Here is a 20786-nt window from a genome sequence, read left to right on the forward strand (position 1 = left end):
GTTATCCGTTATGATTTATCAAAACACTAGAGTGTATGTTGTACGTTGTAAAATATACATATAAATTAAATCTGCATTATTAAAAATGATTCCTCGTGTTACAACTACTGAGTGTATGCTAGTCCTTGGGTTCTGTGTAAAGTGAACGAGTCGTACACGCGCTGCAGCTCAGACAGACGATACTCCTCGAGACAAACGATGCCCTGGAGCGATGGGGACAGTTTCAGGGCGCACGATAGGCAGTGAACAACGTGTCGCTTTTCCTGCTCCTTTACAAACAGAACATTGAAAACCTCAACCTGCCAAGGAATAATATTATCGATATGGTACATAAAAATATATTTCAGATATATACCTCGCATTGTCCGCAATAATGGGAAGCTTCGTTCTTCCCGCGTCCATTAAAACGTATTTCCACACCTTTCGATCTAACATACTCTTGTATGTGCAGAACGTTTTTAAGCGTTTGCAATAAGCACATTCTAAAAATAGCAAACATAATTAATATTCTTTTCAAAAGACTGTTATTTAAAGGTTCTATACTCACTTGATCAGTTCGAAAAGTTTGGTATCGGAGACTTTAATGTTTCTTGCCAGGTTCCAGCTTAAATGAACCATGGGAACAATGCTTTTGAAGGCTTGCACTTTGTTCCACTCATATCGCTCGATGGCCAGCGAGTACTGACGGCCAGTTAAGGGACCAACATTCCACGCAATATTGTTGCACCATCCCACCGACTGAACCCAATGAACGCAGCTAAAATATAAATTAAAATTGTAAATGCTTAAAGTTCTTCACAAAAATCATATATCTCTGCTTACCCAGCATTGACCCACACCAAGTCTCCGGGTTTTTGTATAAATCTGTAGACTGGAATATTCTCCTTGTACAGATCCTCCAGGACGGGCCACCACGAACCGTGCAGATAGCTGATGTTGTTCTTCTCGCACAGGTTGTGAACTCCGCCCCAGTAGGCATCCGGCACGGCAAACCATTCACAGTCCCCGGGACCGATATTGATGTTAATTGAGCAGAAGTTGTTGTTCTCCTGGTGGCCAGGCGTCCTGCTTCCCGGGACTTTCATATACAGCTGAACGGTGTTCATGCCCAAAATGACGTGACCCACGTGGGAGAGCATATTGGCAGCGGATATAACTCGTGCAAAAGCAGGCAGTTTTTGTAGCTCTGTTAGTTGTGGCTTCCACTTCTTCTCATCCGAGAGATCAACGTTGGTTCCGAATCTAAAATAAGAGAAACCATTTCAGTTTAGCCTTAACAAGTTTGTTATAAAAACATTAGAGTGTTGGAATATCATGTACCTTAACATTTTACTATTTATTTTGTGTTTTTTACGCTTTAAAACAATATTCGAATTGGACACCGAGTCCTTTGAGTCCGAGTCCGACATTGCCTGTGAGCCCGGGAAACCCTTATCGCTTTCATCCTGCGGTAAAATAAGCTATGAGATAATGTAAACTGTATTCATGTTGACCAGAATCCTTACAACGAACGTTACCTTCAGGCTGTCTTGAAAGCTGGATGCCTGATATTGGGCATATTTGGCAATTGTTGTGTGAGACCGATGGGAAATGCAGGCCCAGACTCGCTTGCCCTGCGACGTGTCCCAATTTTCATCGGGCGACTGATGAACCTGTGTCCGAACCTCAACACTGTGATCCGGATTGGCTTCCACCAGCGTTTTGGTCGAAAAGAGACCGAGATCTAGCTTGAGAGCGCCAGCCAAGCCGCGTACAACGGCGATCGGATGCTTCAGGCAAAACTCCTGCAGCTGGGGGCTGAACGCGTTCTTCTTATTTTCTAAATGAACCGAGGGAGTGGGGGGCAGGAGTTGATCCCTCGTGAGTTTCTGCGGTGGGCAGTCGGGCGGAGATGGCGGGGGCGCGTTCACTTGCAAAATAGTGCAGTGCACGGGCGGTTCATCGATGGGCAGCAGCTTCACGGCTGCCATCAACTGTTTTGAGTCCATTTGTATTTTGAACGTGGTCGACAAATCGTCGGTGACACCACCATTATTATATTCATTGTGCTTTGAGTCCTCATTGTTACTCAAGGCATCGTGGCTTAAACGCTCCAGTTTAATAGTCTCATTTTGTTTATAAATATCATTCGAGATGTCATCGAAAGTGTCCACAACACTTTGCTCCGAATTCTTGTTGCTTTCCGGCATGGCGTTGAAATTGCGCTGGTTTAATGAGTCTGAAATGTCTGTAATACAGATGTTATGATGTTATAAAGACGATCGCGTGTATCAACTTACTTATTAGATTTTGATGCAATTGCGATGATGCCTGAATGTTGTTTTGCATTAATTCTGGCTGGCCTGCTCCATCATCCTTAATACGTTTCGCAGGTATGGGACTTTGGCTGAGTTGGCTGTGCGGATAGGGTGGAGGTGGCCCCTGAAAATACATTTTATTAAAGACATGAATGTTGTTAACACAGTTTTTGATCTGAATTCAAACCCACCTGTATTGGACTTTGCTTTGTAATCTGTCTTGGTAGCATCTGCGCTGTTTGTTGTTGGCGAGAGTTCATTTCTAAGGATATTGGCAGGTTCCAAGCTTCTTCAATTGAACACAGCTGGCGGCGCTTCGATGTAATACTTGGCAATGGTGCTTGACTAAGTTGGCCCTCTAAAAACGTAATTCTCTGCGACAGTCCTTTCGACAGTCCAATGGTGTCCTTTTTCATGCGTATTGCTTGTTTTCTTCGAAATAATGAAGACTTCTGGAATAGCCAATGTTTAGATACGGCAATAGCCACAGTAATATACACATACCTGGAATGATATTTGTTTGGTTGCATTTAAATAGCAAGCATAGGCATCTCGTAATTGACCACAGCTCTCATAAAGTATACCCAGGTTGGTCCACGCGGCTTTATGGTCTTTATCCAATTGCACAGCGCATATGTAAGCTTGAAGGGCATCCGTCGGTTGATTTTGTTGCTGATATAAAACGCTAAAACGAACGTGTGCAACTATGAAAAAATGTAAAGGCCAAACATTTATGGCATATCTTACCCGATCGAACACCAGGTATCTGCATTTCCCTCACTCTTTTCCACCGAATTGCGATATGCTAGGAAAGCATCGTGGACCTTATTGATACCCGCATAACACCTTCCCAGTAAATATAATGATTGTCCACTCTTTGGGTCGGCTTCAATTGATTTTTGAAGAAAATTCAATGCGTTTGCTTCACGTTCCTTTTTTTCGCCTAGGCATTCTACGCAATGGTACATCCATCCTAAAATTAAAACAAGATAAAGTTTAAGAGGTGTGTAAGGAATCTGTAATATTATTTATTTAAGAAATATATAAGATGTTCTTTTTTAAAACATTTGAATTATAATTTGTTTAATAAACAAGTCCGCATATCAATAAAACTGAAAACTTGAAAGTATTTTTTTAAAATAGCTTACCTAATTGTCGATAAACATCTGCTTTAAGTTCCAATGAAATATTTTTCTCATTTAGCAGAAATTCGTAGCCATCCTTTGCCGCCTTGTGTTTGTTTTGAACTTCATACAAATGCGCGATTTGAAATTTTACTGCGAAGTAGATAAAGATACCAAATTTATTTTTTAAGGAATTATATTATCATACTTTTTTTATTAAAGAATGATTTATATTTTTTTGTGAGCTTGGTTTGATGATTCAATAGTTTAATCCGAAACATAATAATCACCATAACATTTTATAAAAGCATTGTATGTGGTTTTCATGTTCGTATTATTCAAAAAACAGGAAATTTAATTATTTATTAAGACCTACTTAAAATAGTATTTTAAGATTATTTAGTTTGGAAATCTATAAGATTGTATATGATATAGTTTTTATAGAACTACTTACCCTGAAGTTCTGAAAAGGTCGAGGGATATGTATAAAGCAGCGCCAGTTGCAAATGTTTCAGGGCGATGTGAAACTCCCCGCAATGTTTTAGCATAAGACCTAAACGCAAATGAACCTCATTTGCACATGTAAAGTTGGGACTTAGGTATAAAAGCTCCTGAAACGATTTGATGGCCCTGAAAAAGAAAACAATAAATACTTCAGAAGAGTCGATAAGGGTTGAAATATGTGAACTTGATATGAAGTCAGAAATTCGTTTCTGATTTGTTTAACCAAACATTTTCTAAAAAACGCCGGTTTTTAAATTTGCATTTTGTATAAATTATAAATCTCAGTGTATTTTTCCCAAATTTTTAAATACAAATTCAAAACCGTTATTCACAGTGAACTGTGTTTACATAAGTACATACATGCGTACATACCTATGTGCATGCAGTCACGTACACACATGCATACATATATACAAACAAATTCATGTAACATAGTTGATTTAACTAGAACAACAAAGTAAACGGCATAAATGCAATTTTCAATGTGTTTTAGGAAGTAAAATTCAACTAGAAAGTCTGAATTTCGATTATAAATAACAATAGAACTTGCAGCCGTCGGCAGACATGTCTGAATGCACTTAAAAAAACCAGACAGTCTTTTTCATTGGTAACAAGTACCAGGAACAATCTTCTGCTTTATTGATTATTTGCGCCAGACGTTGTCTACCTAAACGTTAGCATTCAGAATATTTGTGATTAAACAAAGAACACATTTTAACCCCGCAATTCACAAAACGACCTTAAAGGGGGGCAATTCGTTGCATTTTGTGCACACACACACACGCGCACGCACATTGTACATACATGTAATGAGAATTTATGTATTTTTATAACAGCGATTTGGGGAAAACAAAGGAACAAAACTAATTATTCTCATTTTATTTAGTCACACTACTTAATGCCGTTAGCCATTTTTGATTGAAAAATTAATGTTGACAGCATCCATTTGTTGTTAAGAAAAAGTAAATCAAATCAAATCACAATCCAAGACCGATAACTAACCAGCAAACGCACTTATTTTTGTGTAGAAAATCTCCAGTCTTAATTCTAATTCGTTGTGAACTGTTTACAAATATATAATTCTAGTGGCAGTGTTGTTTCGTGTAGAATCTATTTAGTAAACAATTTAATATCAATACAATAGAGATGTGATAAGCTCGATAAAGTGAAAAATGGAAACGAGTGAAATCGAAACGTGTACATCGATATGAAGTTATCGAATAGTTTAAATGCCAAATTAAAACGGTTCCACTACATTTGCGTCCACATCCACTTTCAAGAATTTAAATCTTCTTCGCGAGTCAAAAAGGATTCATATTGGAGACCGGTAATTCAATAATTACTATCATTTCTTATTTGAAACTAATAAATTATTTTTTATCGACTTCCTCATGTATTTGTAGTTGTACACATCAAAGTATCTCCAAATCGAAGAGATCTTGTTCAGACATATTTGTATACAGTTTTTTGGTACTTCTATTTTTGAGTTTTAAAATCAAAAGCTAGGTCAGTTTAATTGCATGTTTTGCTTTTTGTTATTACAAAAGAAACTATTTTAATTTGTGTAATATTAATATATCGGTGCAAGGCTCAACTTGCAGGTAATTTGTCAAATTTAATATGCAAAATAAGTGTCAAGGAAACTTACCACTTAAAGCACCTAAGTTTAAAATAAGCGACTCCTATTCCATAAATAAATGCATGGTTTGTCCAGTAATTATTTTCTCGGAATCGTAAATACTTCTGGTACGCAGATAAGGCTAAAACGAAAATTTAAAGAATACAACACAATATAATATCGAATTAATTATGTCTTAAAAGGAGTATTAATTATAAGCTGCAGTTATGGATTGTAGATTATGTCTATCTTTACGTTTATACAATAATAGAAAATGTTATTTTAATAGTTGCTATTAAGATTAATCAATCCTTTTACAAAGTTAAATATCTATTTCAGATATTATATAATTGGAAACCTTTTTATGTATATCTTGTAGATCACACGTAAACTGTTGAATCATTTATAGAATCAATCTGGCGGAACTGGCTTTACTCTAATATAATACTCTCTATAATATATATAATACAAGTCCAAAATAACCGACATATGTATATCTTTTTGGTGAACCTGAGTCCGCAGATCGTATCTACTAAGTGCACGTAAATGTTTAGTTACCTTCCGAGTATTCGCCAAGAAGTAGATGCAGGTGACCAAGCTTACAAAGAGCATTAATATATTGTTCATCCTGGGCTTTTTCATCTCCAACGGCACCTTTTTCACTAATTTGCTTATCGAGAAGCTTGCTGTCTTCATTATTTTGTGACGATGCGTTTTCCATATGTTGATCCGCTGGGTTTGAAGGGTCATACTTTTGTATAGCATTTTTATTGTCATGGGTGTTCTTCATATCAGGCAATTGGCCATTAGCAATGTAGTTTTGCAAGTTCGTTACAGTCTGTTGAACCAGATTCCTTATTTCCACATTTTTTGAGTTGGACAAGTCCAGAAAGCCATAGTATCGACTGAAATTTATGTAAATATTATTCAAGGAAGACCATGAAACCAAGTACATTCTTACCTATCCAGCTCGCGGATGAGGCAATCATCCTCAAAAGAAAGTTGTCCCATTGTTAAACCAACTATTATTAAGAATACCGGTCCTTAAAGGTGTGGAAAATAATACAGCGCAGTTTTTAAAACCTTTTTTATTTATATTTTCATTATAGTGATGGCACAACACTAAAATATGGTTAGGGATGGTTGAGATTGAAATTTTGTGACGTGTCACGGTACTCATAATATAGTTTTCACACCGCGAAATACTTCGCGGAACGATTGATATTTTTGGGAAGATGTCAGTTTTATTTGATGCGAGCGACGATTTAAAAAATTAGGCAAAAAACTTGTATTGTTTTTTAACAAAGACCAAAAACAAAAACTTAAAAGCTTTTTTAAAAATGTTGGGAGCGATTTTGGCTTGGGACAGCTACTAGCATAATTTGGTTATCGATATATTTGGTAATAGATAAATTAATACACATTATATTTTAAGTTACATTTTTTACGAATTTCATTCTTAAAGCTGTAAACCGTTTTTCTTGCTGAAATATTTAAAATTTAAAGATGATTAAAGTCGACCATTTTTAAGATCACCAAATAAACTGTTGTTTTTAGAAAATTAAAAGGTTTAGCAAACGGTATTTAACAGCCATTACATTAAATATTAAAATCCATAAAGAAATTCCCTTGGTCGTACACATATTAGCTGCGTTTGTTAAGAATCCTTTCTCGTTTTCGATGTTTTCATTAACTGTAAAAAGAAAAAGCAAAATGTTATTGTTAGTCGTGTATGATAATAAAGGTGTAAAATATTTTATATATTATTTATATATTATTTTCTTATGTTTTGATTGTTATTTTAAATTCTTTAATTATAATCCATGTTAGTGTAATATTATGTATGCTGGACGTACATATGTCCGCTGGGTTTGTTATATCCACTGAGGCAGTTTCTACGTTTTCGGTATCTGAAAAAAAAATAGGTTAATATTTTGGGAAAGTTTTCTATTAATTTTAAGAGTTAAAATGCGAATAAAATAATGCAAATGAAATTAAGACTTAATAAAATTAGTTCTTACCGGTTTCTGTCAAATCCTCTACCTCAGTTTCAAAGTCAACTTCAACTGTAAGAACACAAATTTTGAATAATTAAACAAGTGTAAACCTATTTAGCCTTACTGGGATTAGCTGGTTCTTGAAAATACACTGCATCAGGATCAACGTATTCCTTAACTGAAATAAGTAGGAAAATAAATAAAAAAATTATATTATTTTATTATCCATAAGAATGCTAAAAAGTAACCGAAGCTGTAGCTTTTCTTCACTTTCATCATGAAATTCCGGTTTAGTGTGGATCTCTTCAGCATTATCGCAAAAATATTCTTATCAAATTGCAGTTGATCTTTCTTTGGAAAACAAGGGAAGGTTTCTCTAAACCTATTTGTTTTCATGATCCCTGTATGATAAACTATTTGACAATAATAAATACTATTATTTACATTACCTATTTCTGCGATTTTTCTTTGACGATAAGGTAGAGATGCACTGTAGTTGTTATTTTCAATGTCCGCAATCTCTGCACTCTGTAAAAGTGCATATATCCAACTTAAATAAGAGTTTAGTTGCGTAAATCTCGTTGAGTTCCGAATTTCGAGATTAGATTCTCGTTTACTTTTCGATGGAAATTCGAACGAAATAATCCCAACTAAATTACTTTCACGAATAACACCATAACCGGGATAAACATTTTGTTCGTTTGAAATTTTCCAAATCTGTGGGATTACATTTATTATTAGAATAGTTAACTTGGCAAAAATTGGGTATTATCAGTACTTACGTAAGATTCCACGCCGTCTTCTAAAGGAGAATCTTTGAGATCATAGTCGGCCACCAAAACCCATTGAATATCATTTCGTTCAGAAAGGGGAAGTTGTGTACTTAGACTTAGAATAGCAATATCGTTATCCAAAGATGACACATTGTATCCAGGATAGATGTCAATGCCACTAACAAAGTAAATTGACTCATCCAAGTCTTCGCCTTTGAAGGATACAGCTAATTCATCAGATTTTACAAATTCTTTTCCGTTTGAGGTTTTGTTTGCACTTAATAAACACGAAGCTGCTGTAAGAACTAGACGACTTTGAATAATATTTCCAAAGCAGTGGCCATCATTCAAAACTCCTAAGTTATCCTTTTTGTGTAAGAGAACTTGGTAAGGAGGACGTAAGTACTCATTTCGAACGCACGGAAATAAGCACAAAATAACCAGAGCTACCGAAATCATAATTTCTTTTGATACGTTGACGGGAGAACCTTGACTGTCTTCACGGCTCCGGCTCCCTTACAAGTTTAAGATAGTAAGTAACCTCAGATGCACAGCAGAGATAAGGCTTATCTTTTTATATAATTTATACAAGTACAGCAAAATCCGCATAACTAGGTTTTATATTAGCCATCACTAAACTAGCTTAAACAGGTGTGCGTAGTAACACTTCATTTAAATAAATTGGAACTACAGAAGTAGTCAAAAGCACCATAGACATTAATCTCAGAAGATAACGAATTGCACAGGGGCCGCCAAATTTTAATGGCTGATTTCACATGTTTTTACTGTTTTACCGTTTTACTGTTGTTTGTACTGCCTAATAAAACAACCCAAAAATTTAAGAGGGTAGATCACTAAAAATCTTCTTAGGGTGATCCTTTAAGTGTCCGAATTAAGTTATTATTAATGTATTACCATATAGTGAGGTGGACACTTTATTTTTCTACTCCCATTAAAAAGGTTCAAAATAATTTGAATTCCATCGAGGAACAAATACTCGTCACTGGCTTTCGATTTTGTGCCGCTTGTTTTTTTATGGTGTTCAAAATTTTATAAAATATTTCATTACTTCAAACATCAAAATTGGTGTTCAAAATAAAATATTTCATTACTTCAAACTAATACCCAAAATTCAACAATATAATATCCCTTAAATTTGTTTCCTGGGTTTTTTTTTTAAATAGGGTATATCACCGTAAACTTAATTTTCTTTTTGTTTGTTGGTTTAAATTTCCTCAGACTACGATTTGTTTGTAAACAAACGCAGCTGGCTGAGCAGTAAGTCCAAAATTTATGGAGTTCGAATAAACTCGTTTGCAGAAAAAGATAGATAAATTGCGTATTTTGTAGACTTAGAACGGCGGGACTGATATAGTCGATTGTTCTTACTTATTTTGATCTTTCGCCAGCTTCAGTACCACAGAAATGCCGGCCTTTCAGAACCCGAAAAAATATCTTAGCCTCTCATTTCACGGTCCTTTAAAAAAAATATAAAAAATAAAATAATTGTTTTGGTTAGTTACCATTTTACTGGCTAAATGAAATTGTGAAACAGTAAGCCGGGCTTTAGGTATATTCGATAAATCTAAACTAACATATATGTAATGATTGACTTTAAACTTTAAAAATATTTACAGTATCGCTTATAATGTTATACAAACAGTAAGCTTTAAATAACAAAAGTTTCAAATTTTATTAACTTGAATATCGAGTACAATAAATTTTTTAATTTAAATGAAACCCCTTTTCTTTAGTTGCTGTTAACAAGCGCTCCTTCATGATCTCTTCAGTTGGGTAGTCTGGAAGCTTTAAGTAGTGAACGCAGGTGTTCACGGATGGATAGCTTCCCACGCCAGCATCTACCTTCCGAACAACTGTCAGCCGGGGATGTAGGTTCGCAAGTCCTCCTGGAGGCAGGCTACTGCAACCAGTTGTGAATTGGAGGAAGGCTTTCCTCTCGTCTCCCGACATGCTTAACAAAACGTTAACAAAGCGTTGGAACCCAGGACTGAAAAACAATGATGGTTTAGTTTTTGATATTGCAAAATTAAAATCAATTGCTTGGTAAACATACCTGTCTTTGTTGTAGCCAAGTTTCGGTTCCGTATATGAAATAATGTCTTCTCGGCTCCAATGAGGGAACTGCTCGCCGCAAATCATCATTCGCGCCTCTGAGGGAGTAAAAGCAGCCAACTTTTTCAGGGGGAACACTTCGTTGAAGCCCTCACTGAACGCTTTCATTTGCTGAGCGATTCCGTCCTGCAGGATGAAGTTCATGAGCAGTTCACAGTAGGCTTCCAGGTTGTCGATGGTGACATTCACAGACGATCCGTTCGGCAGCAGTTCGGCCTGCGTGTAACCATAAATCGAGGAACTCGGCAGATACGTGAACGTAAGGGCCAGATCTTCGAGAGATACCTCCAAGCCATTGCGAGTGTGCAGCTTAAGCTCGTTGATTAATTTTTGTTTCTTTTCTGCGCTTATAGTATCGTCAAACTCAATTGACTGCTTTCGCATTAATAGGTTCTGCAGTTCCTGTAGGAATTGATAGCGAGTTGGATCTATTTCCTTCAAATTCTCCAACGACAGAATTCCTCCGAATGCGTTGGTCTTATTTGAATCAGTTCGCAGTAGTTTAGTGCAGGTTTCTAATAAATCGGATTCTTCTGACACCACTGAGAGATCGCCATTTCTTCTATCCGAAATTACTTTTTGGAGATTACGTGATAAGACTTTGTTGTGACAAAGCAATTGGAGAAATGATGTTGATAGAGGTATATCCACTAAACGCATATCCTGCAATACTTTTGCCACAAAAACGCCGAAGAACCAGAAGTATTTAAGAACCCTCTCACATATTTCGGTGTTCTGCGGTAGTGGTGCTGGGAAAATGCCGTGCTCCCTTCGATTTACGTAATACCCAACAGGTTTTGCATTGCCCTCCGAGTTCTCCGCTGGGATTTCGGCGTCCTCACCCAAGTCATCGTCACACAGCCACATACAGAGGTCGGCGCGTTGAATTTCTGCGGCCACCAAGGCGTAGAACTCAAGAGTAGGTCCCAAACCAGTGCCTTCCTCGTCCAAAAACTCTACCTCCAACACAGACTTTCGATTGCAGTGCGTCTTCATAACCTGCATTGCCCACTTAAGCAAATCCTCGTTTCGTGGCACCTTAACGCGTTCGTGCTTAAGACGCCCAATGCGGAATTCGTGATCATCTCGGCGCGGACTCATGATGGGTATCCTCTGTCGTTCCACGGTCACATCTCGCTGGGATTGCAGGCATACTATGCTGCGCGATGCTCCGAACGATGTGCAGTTAAAGTACAGCTGCCTGGTCTCGAATGGGAACAGGAAAGGACAGGATTGGTTCAAGTTTTCGCACCAGTTCGGCAACGCGTTGCTTGAGAGCACCAGTGGATCCTGAATTTGCTGCTGCAGTTTGTTTGTTATTTTCTTGCTGATGAAGAGATCTTCGGACAAGGCCGAAACACCAAGCTCCTTGACGTCCGAATCGATATCGGATTGATTGAGACCATTGATTTGAGTGAGCAGCTCAAGAACATCGTCCACGGAGCACAGGTTATTATCGGCTACATTGAATCCGATGTGCATGGGAGAATTGGGGGATAAAGTTGATGCACCACTCTTTGATGACATGTCCGGCGATTGGGGGAAGTCCTCCGACTCCAAGCCGGTGCTCTCCTGCGCTTCAGGTGAAACCTCTCGGTACACAATAGTGTATGTGGGCTCCCATATTTTTCGGAATTTGTCCAGCTTGTTCAACTGACTGCACTGAAGTAATTCTTGCACGGCTCTAAATATGGTCCAATCGGTGTTGTTCAAGTCGATTTCCACTTCGGGAATACCTCCAATTCCTGGACCTCGCAATTTAAGGCCGAGCATGGGCTGTTCAATAGTCTCCGGCCCGCTTTGCTGGGGTTTGGGTAGTTCAACGCCAATGGGGGATAATTCCAAATCAGACGTTTGGTTCACATTTGTGCGGCCCGGTCGCGGATCGAATGCTGGAATCAACGCGGAAAATTGCCTCTTCAGGACGAACTCGTCGTCCCAGGACTTGCGCTTGGTTACACCCACCAACCTGTTCTCCAAAGCCTCGTCATCCATGAAGGTAAGCAAGTTCCTGGATACCATCACTTGAAGCAGAGTGTTTCCCACCTCTTCGTACTCGTCTTCGTTCTCCTCCTCATCGTTGTCCTCATCCATATCATCTTCATCGTCCAAGTCGCCCAACAAAGCTGGCGCCCTGCAACTCTCCAAGAAGTCCTCCAAGGACACTTGCTCACTGTCACTCGATGTGGAAGTTAGACTCATTGTTAGGGTATGATTTATGGTGGACGCCGATTGCTGACCCGTAGAAGTATTTGTTGGGTTCGACGGGGCTATGTTTTCGCTATTGTTCGACGACAAACTTGGATAACTTTGGGCGGTGCTTAGCAGGCCAGAGTGGAAGTTGCTCGACAGTGCCAGCTTGACCAAACTGGTCACCGAGTGGCCAAGGAATGAGCCTGATGCGTTCTGATCTCCGTGCTCGTTCACATTGACATCTGCATTCATTATCTGGTTATCCTGTATGTTGGTACCCTGGGAGGTACGACGACGAGCGATTGCGGCAAATGTCTCCAGCAATCCGGTGTGGGTAGCCACCTCCGAAGTAGAAGGAACCTCTGAGGCCGAAGTGGTTGTCAGATTAGGAACACTTATGCTCATCTGGCTGGGTACCGAGACGTTTTCGGTTGCAATTTGCGGATCCTTGATGTCCACAATGGACAGCACAGCGTTTGGCTGCTGGGCTGGTTTCAATGTTACACTGGGCTTCTTTGAACTCTTGCTTGGGAATTCTTCTGTTGCAACTATAATTTGTTTTTGATTCGTACTATCGGGATTTATCAGTGCCTGAGCCTTCGGGGTCTTCTTGATACCGACTGCCACATTTGTGCAGGGCACTGGGAAAGGATCCGTGGATAGAATGTTATTGGAGTTGTTCCGTATCATGTCCACGCCATCGCGCATTTTGTCGATCATTTCGAGGGCCTCGGTGGAAAGTTGTGTCACCGGCTGGCAACTCGCAATGTTCGAGGTTCGGAGATTCGCAAGCAAGTCCTTAGAAATCTTATTCACCGAGTTGTTGGCGTTCATCTTGTTGTTCTCTTCAATGTTGGATATGTTTTTGATATCACTGTCGCGTGGAGATGAACTCTGTACATCAGGAAGGCTTGAGCTTTGACTCGCAGTAACGCTCTCACCGGGTTTGTAAGCAGGCGTCGTCAGAGCACTGCAGATATTTTCTTTGGAGAGCTCAGTTAGGGATAAGTTCTCCGAAATAGTGGCTAGGTCGGAGACAATAGTTGAGTTGATTGCCGGCATGGAGTTGTTGATGGCCGACAAGTCCGATATGTGCTCCAACTCTCGACTCAATGGCGACGGTCCACTGATGTTGTCCTTATGCATTTGGTTGGCACCCGACTCCTTGTGCTTAGCTCGAGCTTCCCTCGAGGAAGATGTGTTGATAGCAAGTTGGTTTGAGATTATTTGCGTCTTTGCCGAGGCAAACACGTTTTCGGCAATCGTCTCGACGGCTTGCTTCCAGGCCAAGTTATCCGCCGAAACGGTTTGATTCGACGCACCCTCGGGGTTCTGGTTCTTCTCAGTGGCCTCGGGCAGGGATGGGGTTGAACTCGATTTGCGTGAGGTGAGTGTGTTTCCCTTGTCATTTAGCTTTGCACCTGTATTCACAGTAACCATCGACTGATTTCCCTCGAAGACAGAGAGATATTCACAATCGGCCAACTTCAAATCGTACTTTCCCTCGGCTCCCATGCGGTAGGAGTTGCGTACGCCATGGTCCCACTTCACATCGATCCAGCCGTTGTGTATTTCTCCGGTAATTGTGCCCTCGGCACAACCATCCTGATCCTCCCATCGCCAGTCGACGCCTCGAATTACCCGTGCACCGGTGGTCATCTGCTTGAGCTGAGCTCTAATCTGCCGCCTCTCGCGTCGTATTTTGGCCTCGGCTTCCTTCACGCTCTTTCCAATGTCATCGGCAACTCCCACGACGCGACCGTAGATCTCGAATCCACTTAAACTCAAATAATGGGTCTGACCAGACGCATTGCGTCCATTCTGCTGGATTCTAATGTGACGGTATCTCACGGAATCGTCGGTTGCGCAGGTAATGGGCCAAGTGGCAGTGCTACCGGGCTCCACCAGGCTCTTGTCATCCACATGGGAGCTCAGGGTTGTCCAGCTCAAGCCGTCCTTTGAACCCTGAAGTAGCCAATTTCGCAAAGCCGATCTTCCATAGCCGCGAGCATGACGCAATGTGTAAGCAGTTGGGATAATATATACGCCCAAGTCGATTGCGAACCAGGCCTTCTTGTTGTCCTTGGTGTGACAATTGAGTGAAATGCTGTCGCGAGATAGGATATCCTCCAGTTTGCCATATGGCAAGGTCTTTCCCTCCGAACTGGTCACTTGCACAAGGCCATACTGTGCCGGGTTAACCCAATCGCAAGTCTTTGCATTGGAGCCAATGTAGAACAACAGCCCATCTTCATCGAAATCGAATGAGTGCGAAAACACGGTTCCGGTCCTATGTTCCCGTATTTTTTTCAAATAGAAGTATGTAGACCGGTCGAGGTCGTACCACTGCTTTGCTACCATTTTTAGAAGGTACTTGGACAGTTGTCCAATTGTGGCCAAGGGTTCCATTTTTAGAGTTCGTCCCGAACGGTCGAACAAGGTGCTTTCGCATTCTGCACGCTCCAATCGGAAGCGAAGTCGCTTCTGCAGAATTTGCAAGCTGTAGCCAGTGCACGGAGTGTCGTACAAGTACACTGGTAGCTTCTCTGTGCTTTCCAAAACCGACACAAGCTTCTGAATCAAAATACTTGCAGTACTTTTAGTCCTTGGCTTATTCGTTGCAGATTCAACGTTATCCTCGAGTATACATTTCTTGAATACGGAAACTCGTTGTTTTTGCATTTTGTTTCGCTTGCAGCGAGGTGAATTATTTTCCCAATGGTTAACAGACAAAACGGCCACCAGCGCTTGGACCAATCCCGACGAATGCATTTCATAGGCGCTCACGACACCATCTTCGTGGATCAGTTGAGACAGCTTCATTAGGGCGTCCGATAGTGTGGTTTCCCAGTTGCCATTTGGCGCCATGTGCTGCTCCTCAAAGGATATCTCAATTTGCTTCACGATGTCCGTGAGAATTGCTACGGCCCCTCGAGGAATTGTTTGGGCCGACTTGAAGTATTTGTTGTAAATTTCCCGGGACAAGTTTCGAACTTGGAACTTCTGACCTTCTGTCTTGGACTTGTTGCGCTTCTTCTTGGCCGTTGACCAACCGGAGGCGAAGTCGGGACCCAAGACAGTTTCTGCCGTGAAGGTGTGCTTCGTTCCTCGGTTGCTTTCAAAAATAAAGCCTGGCAGGTCATCCTGCAACACGGTAACTTGATGTCCTTCAGTGTTGTGAATCTGAAGTTGATTGGTTTTATGCGATTGTAGGACCCAGTTTCCCACAACTAGCCTAAGAGCACTCGCAGTGGGCAAAATGGGCTGGGATACAACTCCTGGAATCACGCAGGAACGAGCTCGCATCAGTTTCTCAAGGAACTCACCGCGATTTTCTGAAAGGGAAATTTATTATTTGGTTGTTTTAACTTTAAATTCAGAAATATAAGTATAAGTCATTCATTTTCAATTTACCGGAGCTATCATTTCCGTTTTCTGGACTTCCACTAGAGTACATCGTAGCTAGCTTGCCATCTATTATAAAACGGAACCATCCGTTTGAGCCATTGGACAGCTCAAGTGCTACAGAGTCTGACCAGACATACAAGCAATCGCGTCCCCTGCAAATGCTCCACTCCCTCCAGTGATATGGCTTTCCTTGCAATATCTCTTTTGCGTCCTCCATAGGATCATCTAAAATACAACAAATAAACAAAGCAACAGATAAGCACATAATTTTCTTTAACTGAAAGTATGAATATACCTGAAGTTGATCTTGGCGTGACAACAACGCTGGTCGATGACCTTGGCGTTAAAGCTGGCTCCTCCTGGCTTCCAGATAATTGTACATACAATTCCTCTGCATCAGTGTCCATCAGGGCTTGAACCTTTGCAAACACTCCTAGTCTTGCAAAATGATCCAGAAATTCCTCTTGTGTCTTACACATAATTTCCTCAATAATGTTTAATACAATTAAATGACCATCATCGTCATCCTGAAACGAATTTGAGTTATTAATAATTTGATAGTTAATTAAATCATACAATGATTTCTTACCTCGTTGTCCAGGACACTGGCGATCACCTCGATCAAAAGGTTTCCACCATTTTGCCCAGATGTTGAAGCCTCATCTTCGCTGAAATTGGTTTCGCTGAGACTTTGAAGCACCGTTGGGTACGCGTATTGTACGATCTTTTTTATCAGGGCCAAGCTGGCACGTCGCACGCTGCCGAGCATGGAACCCAAGAATGTGCGGCAGAATATGGGGAGGAGCACCTTTAGGTAAATCGGCGCCATTTCGGGATCGCCACGCGGCTCCATGAGCGTGTATTTCTTTCCATCCTTGTTTAAAAGCGAATGATCGGGAGACATCCACTCCCCTGGTGACTGCAATATTGCCGCTACCTCTCGATGTCCATCGTCCAATCTTTCGCGCGCTTTATCCAATGGGGTTTTGCCATCTTCGTCGCGCAAATCCGGATAGGCTCCGAATTTTAACAGGATTTTTGCAATGGCCGGCCGACCAAAGCAAGCGGCATAGTGAAGGGAAGAGCTTCGCTGGCCCTTGTTGACATCGGCACCCTTTTCGCACAAATATTCGACCATTTCCAAGGTGCCAAAGGCTGAAGCCCAGTTCAGAAGGGTTTGGCCCACATCATCCATACAGTTGACATCAATGCCGCCCGATTCGATGGCCTCACGAAGGGCCTCAGAGTCCTTCGACCGAATGCAATCGATGAGCTGTCGATGAGTGCGATCGGTGTTGGTATTATTGCGCCTGGGTCGTGGCGCCAACTGCCCCTGGTTTGGGTTGTTACTTCCTCGGTTTAACGCTTGGCGCCCCTCGAACAAAAGTAATAGCAAGAGATCTGCGAATCGCATGCAGTCCAGCACACATCGTTCATCACCCTGCAGAGCTCTTTCGAGGGCATCGGCCAACTGGGACCGCAAAATGTCATGGGTAATGGAGGGTGAGCCGCGGCAAAGTGTGGACAACAAGGAAATCGTAGTCGATATGGACTGAGGGGATGCGGCGGCATCAGATGACTTTACTTTGGAGCTGTTGGAAATGGTTGCAGTTGCCGCAACATTTTCATTGATTGCATCCGAGTTTGTGGTGGCAGCGGGTTGCGTGGAGCTAGTCGGTTGAGCTCCTGCCGCCGATAGCGAAGAGTGTGTGTTACCTCCAACACTCTTGAGGCGCTTCAACAGCTCTGTGGTTAAGCCATACTCTGCCAGCGGTGCTGGGTCCACCCACTTTCGTGTGAATCGGTCTGCCACGGATGCAAAACACTTCAGAGCGCCATCGGACACCATGGCGTCCTCGTGTTGCAGCAGAGTACTCAGACTCTCGACGCAGTTCTGAATGCAGGGCGTGTTGGGCTCGACCTTGGTGCAGAGTCTAGAAACCACGGACATGGCCGAGTGCAAGGTGTCCTTGTGAACCTGCGAGCCGCAGTCCCGGATGAAGGACAGGACGCAGTTCAGGCCACCGCCCTCGAAGACGGCGCCGGCCTCTCGGGTGCAAATGAGCTCGAGCACCTTGATGCATTGCTCCGCGAGATCGCGAGATGTGCGCGATGATAGATCGGCAACCACAAGATGATTGCAGATGGCCTTGATGGCTCCATCGATCGAAACGATTCGCCTGGTGCACTCCGCCGAAACGTCCAGGTAATAGGTGATTGCTCGCGCTGTGACCTCGAGTACATTTTCTGGTGCAAGTTCATCCAGGAATATTTTACACAGTGCTGGTAAAAATGTTCGAGGAGGACAACTGAAGTGAGGGATAAAAAAACGAGCGTTCAAAAGTGAGTTCAACTAAAGGTGTCACTATCAAATACCTTTCGAAGCAACGATCTACATTATCAGACATAAGGAGCAGCATACACAGCTGCTCCAGGGCAATCAGTTGCATGTCCCGCTCATCTCCTTGTCCCATGGACAACCATTCCAGCAGCGTCTCGGGGTCGACATCGCCCATCTGTAAGGTAAACAAGAAAATTTTGAATATTGGCTTAAAAGCTGTGACATGTAATGTATCGACAACTAAAATACAAATCAACAAACACGCAGTGGATCCTTCTAATGGATTCCTTTCGTGTTATCCAACCAACATTTATGTATATATTGATTCGGAGGACTGACAGGCAATGCGCTGTCCTTAAGTTGATTTAAATAAGCAACTAATGGGTGTCAGTTCTCACGAAATATACTCCTTACAGTTGTTTCAAGTTTAAAGGACCTATGTACATTTAAAGCCGAAATTTTAAATGACTACTGAATAGAAAAGGTACGACCTTAGAGGATTAGAAGGCACGAGATATCCACCCTTTCATTAATTTTTTATGAAATTTCTGTGGAAGTACTACTTACAACACCCACAAGAAATTGTTGTGCACTGTGATTTACTTATTATTCATTGTGGTTTGATTATTGGAAATGAGATTACCACTATAACTAGAGCAAAGCAGCTGAATTGACTGAATGTATTCTGATAAAAACGTAATATTTATTTAATTATACATTTTGTAATGTTACCAAAACTTTCAATATACACAGATTTAGCTTAAATAGTAATTTACTAATGGCATTTTTTATTTTTTAATTATCCTATGTTATAAATAGAGAAAACCTACGATACCATATAATATTAGAAGCTCTCATGGGGTTTAGAAATTTATACCTCTATATTATATCTCTATCTTTAAATAAAATTGTTTGAGCACTTACCGCAAATCGAAATTTGATTTATGTTTTTTAACCAAAACTGAAACAAGACAAAAGAAATTGTGTATTAGTTATTATATAAAATACGAACGGAGTTTAGATAAATTATTATATTTTATTTGTTTATAATTATCAAGTGCACCAAAGTAATTGGAGAAAAGAGTAATGATGATTCGATTGCCGATATTTGAGCACAAATTCGGGTTGCTAGGCATTCTTCAGTTGGCAAACAAAAGGCTAACTAGATACGATAAACATGTAAAATAAAACCTAAAGTGATTACTTGACCAAATACATATTACTTTTGAAGAATGTAATGGAAATTGTATAATAGTAAAATGAAATCAGCAAAACAATTCTTATAGAAAAACGGGTATTTCATCATTCTTATAAAGATTTATTAGCAATATTGAGATTACCAATTAAAAAACTTATTAAAAACAGTTCTTATAGAAAAACTGGTATTTCATCATTCTAATAAAGATTTATTGGCAATTTTGAGTTTACCAATTGGATAACTTATCATTCCTTATAAAGTAACCTGAATTGCCAAATGCTCACATGGCACACAAAGAAATAGTTGGAGGGAAACTGCGTTGTACCATCCCAACTCACTTGAATTTCACCGCGATGACTCGAAATTCGTCTTGTCATAATGTTATTATGGACATACTTACATATATTGATTTAATTCGAGATAAGGAAATGTGTTTATAACTAATTTATAGGGAAACAACAAAAGAAAATATAAACATACATCGATATGTAGGATTATGCACACGTACATAGATATGTATGTATGTATTTTTATACTATCACACTACATACTTTTTCTTATTCGATTTTAGGGATAGAAGAGCTCACATATTTTATCTTAACAAGGTAATTAAACGGGCAGAAGGTGTATTGCCCCAAATAATGTATTTTTCTTACAAATGCACCAATTCTGCGTAAAAGAATGATGACACTTCTTCACTCTTTTCTCCCCCTCAACGAAATTCCAGTTGTGTATGTATAATTTAAGACCTTTCTTTTCTGAAATCAAAACTACTTTGGAGTTACATAAAAACGCAGTTGTAAGGTCCATTGTCTTCGACAAGGTATTTACGCATTTCGCAATACATATGTGAACCAACGCGAAAACATGTGTACGTAATGTAATTGTCCATTATTTATTAACATTAGTGTCGTGTCTGCTCAAACGCAAATGTACATACACACATACACTTGGATATGAATACACCAATTTTGACAAAATCGCCATTGAACCAAGTTAATATACCTTTTTTGCATTATATTGAATATTTTGCTATGGTTTGCAATCTTTTTTAAAGCTGCTTCTTAAAGCTTTTTAACAATTACTCAATACACCACACTATTTTTATTCACACAAATGTCCAGCAGCTCGAAAATTGATTATAGAGATGACAAACCGACGATGACTTTTTATCGATATCAGCCTATAAACGAAGACAAG

At 40.3% G+C, this 20786-nt stretch overlaps 3 protein-coding genes across 9 annotated transcripts; all 3 read right to left on the reverse strand.

Moving 5' to 3' along the window:
- Positions 1–34: 34 nt before the first annotated feature.
- On the reverse strand, positions 35–6663 carry Utx (Utx histone demethylase). Of its 7 annotated transcripts, none has more exons than XM_017089936.4 (15): positions 6505–6663; positions 6102–6448; positions 5574–5685; positions 3876–4051; positions 3446–3574; positions 3045–3270; positions 2802–2982; positions 2489–2746; positions 2280–2421; positions 1518–2227; positions 1321–1445; positions 823–1242; positions 548–757; positions 356–482; positions 35–299 (listed from the first exon to the last, which is right to left on the reverse strand). In XM_017089936.4, the coding sequence occupies exons 1-15, from the start codon at positions 6552–6554 to the stop codon at positions 105–107; spliced, it is 3408 nt and encodes a 1135-aa protein (XP_016945425.3). In that variant the 5' UTR covers positions 6555–6663; the 3' UTR covers positions 35–104. The 7 variants fall into 7 exon arrangements, with proteins under 7 accessions (XP_016945425.3, XP_016945423.3, XP_016945424.3 ...); XM_017089934.4 differs by having other exon boundaries at positions 1321–1460; XM_017089935.4 differs by having other exon boundaries at positions 2489–2749.
- A 258-nt stretch (positions 6664–6921) lies between these two features.
- LOC108009568 (uncharacterized) lies at positions 6922–8843 on the reverse strand. Its single transcript, XM_017074034.4, has 6 exons — positions 8323–8843; positions 7990–8257; positions 7665–7718; positions 7565–7609; positions 7400–7453; positions 6922–7236 (listed from the first exon to the last, which is right to left on the reverse strand). The coding sequence occupies exons 1-6, from the start codon at positions 8770–8772 to the stop codon at positions 7097–7099; spliced, it is 1011 nt and encodes a 336-aa protein (XP_016929523.3). The 5' UTR covers positions 8773–8843; the 3' UTR covers positions 6922–7096.
- A 1138-nt stretch (positions 8844–9981) lies between these two features.
- Positions 9982–20735, reverse strand: Ufd4 (ubiquitin fusion-degradation 4-like). Its single transcript, XM_017083641.4, has 8 exons — positions 20592–20735; positions 19313–19349; positions 18424–18563; positions 16637–18356; positions 16343–16574; positions 16054–16272; positions 10388–15974; positions 9982–10321 (listed from the first exon to the last, which is right to left on the reverse strand). Exons 3-8 carry the CDS (start codon positions 18561–18563, stop codon positions 10039–10041), a joined length of 8181 nt encoding a protein of 2726 aa, XP_016939130.3. The 5' UTR covers positions 19313–19349; positions 20592–20735; the 3' UTR covers positions 9982–10038.
- Between the last annotated feature and the right edge of the window lie 51 nt (positions 20736–20786).

Source organism: Drosophila suzukii, chromosome 2L, assembly GCF_043229965.1.
Source record: "Drosophila suzukii chromosome 2L, CBGP_Dsuzu_IsoJpt1.0, whole genome shotgun sequence".
Taxonomy (NCBI): domain Eukaryota; kingdom Metazoa; phylum Arthropoda; class Insecta; order Diptera; family Drosophilidae; genus Drosophila; species Drosophila suzukii.

Excerpts from the sequence above, each read along its gene's own strand:
- Utx (XM_017089931.4), bottom strand. The coding sequence starts at position 6,554 with ATGGGACAACTTTCTTTTGAGGATGATTGCCTCATCCGCGAGCTGGAT. Across the intron at positions 2,422-2,488 it reads CAAAGCAAAGTCCAATACAG|GGGCCACCTCCACCCTATCC; the intron begins GTGGGTTTGAAT and ends ATGTATTTTCAG. Across the intron at positions 758-822 it reads TTGGTGTGGGTCAATGCTGG|CTGCGTTCATTGGGTTCAGT; the intron begins GTAAGCAGAGAT and ends TTTATATTTTAG.
- LOC108009568 (XM_017074034.4), bottom strand. The coding sequence starts at position 8,772 with ATGATTTCGGTAGCTCTGGTTATTTTGTGCTTATTTCCGTGCGTTCGA. Across the intron at positions 8,258-8,322 it reads AAGACGGCGTGGAATCTTAC|ATTTGGAAAATTTCAAACGA; the intron begins GTAAGTACTGAT and ends GTAATCCCACAG. Across the intron at positions 7,237-7,399 it reads AACAAACCCAGCGGACATAT|TTAATGAAAACATCGAAAAC; the intron begins GTACGTCCAGCA and ends TTCTTTTTACAG.
- Ufd4 (XM_017083641.4), bottom strand. The coding sequence starts at position 18,563 with ATGGGCGATGTCGACCCCGAGACGCTGCTGGAATGGTTGTCCATGGGA. Across the intron at positions 18,357-18,423 it reads GTAGATCGTTGCTTCGAAAG|TTGTCCTCCTCGAACATTTT; the intron begins GTATTTGATAGT and ends CCCTCACTTCAG. Across the intron at positions 10,322-10,387 it reads CTTGGCTACAACAAAGACAG|TCCTGGGTTCCAACGCTTTG; the intron begins GTATGTTTACCA and ends ATTGTTTTTCAG.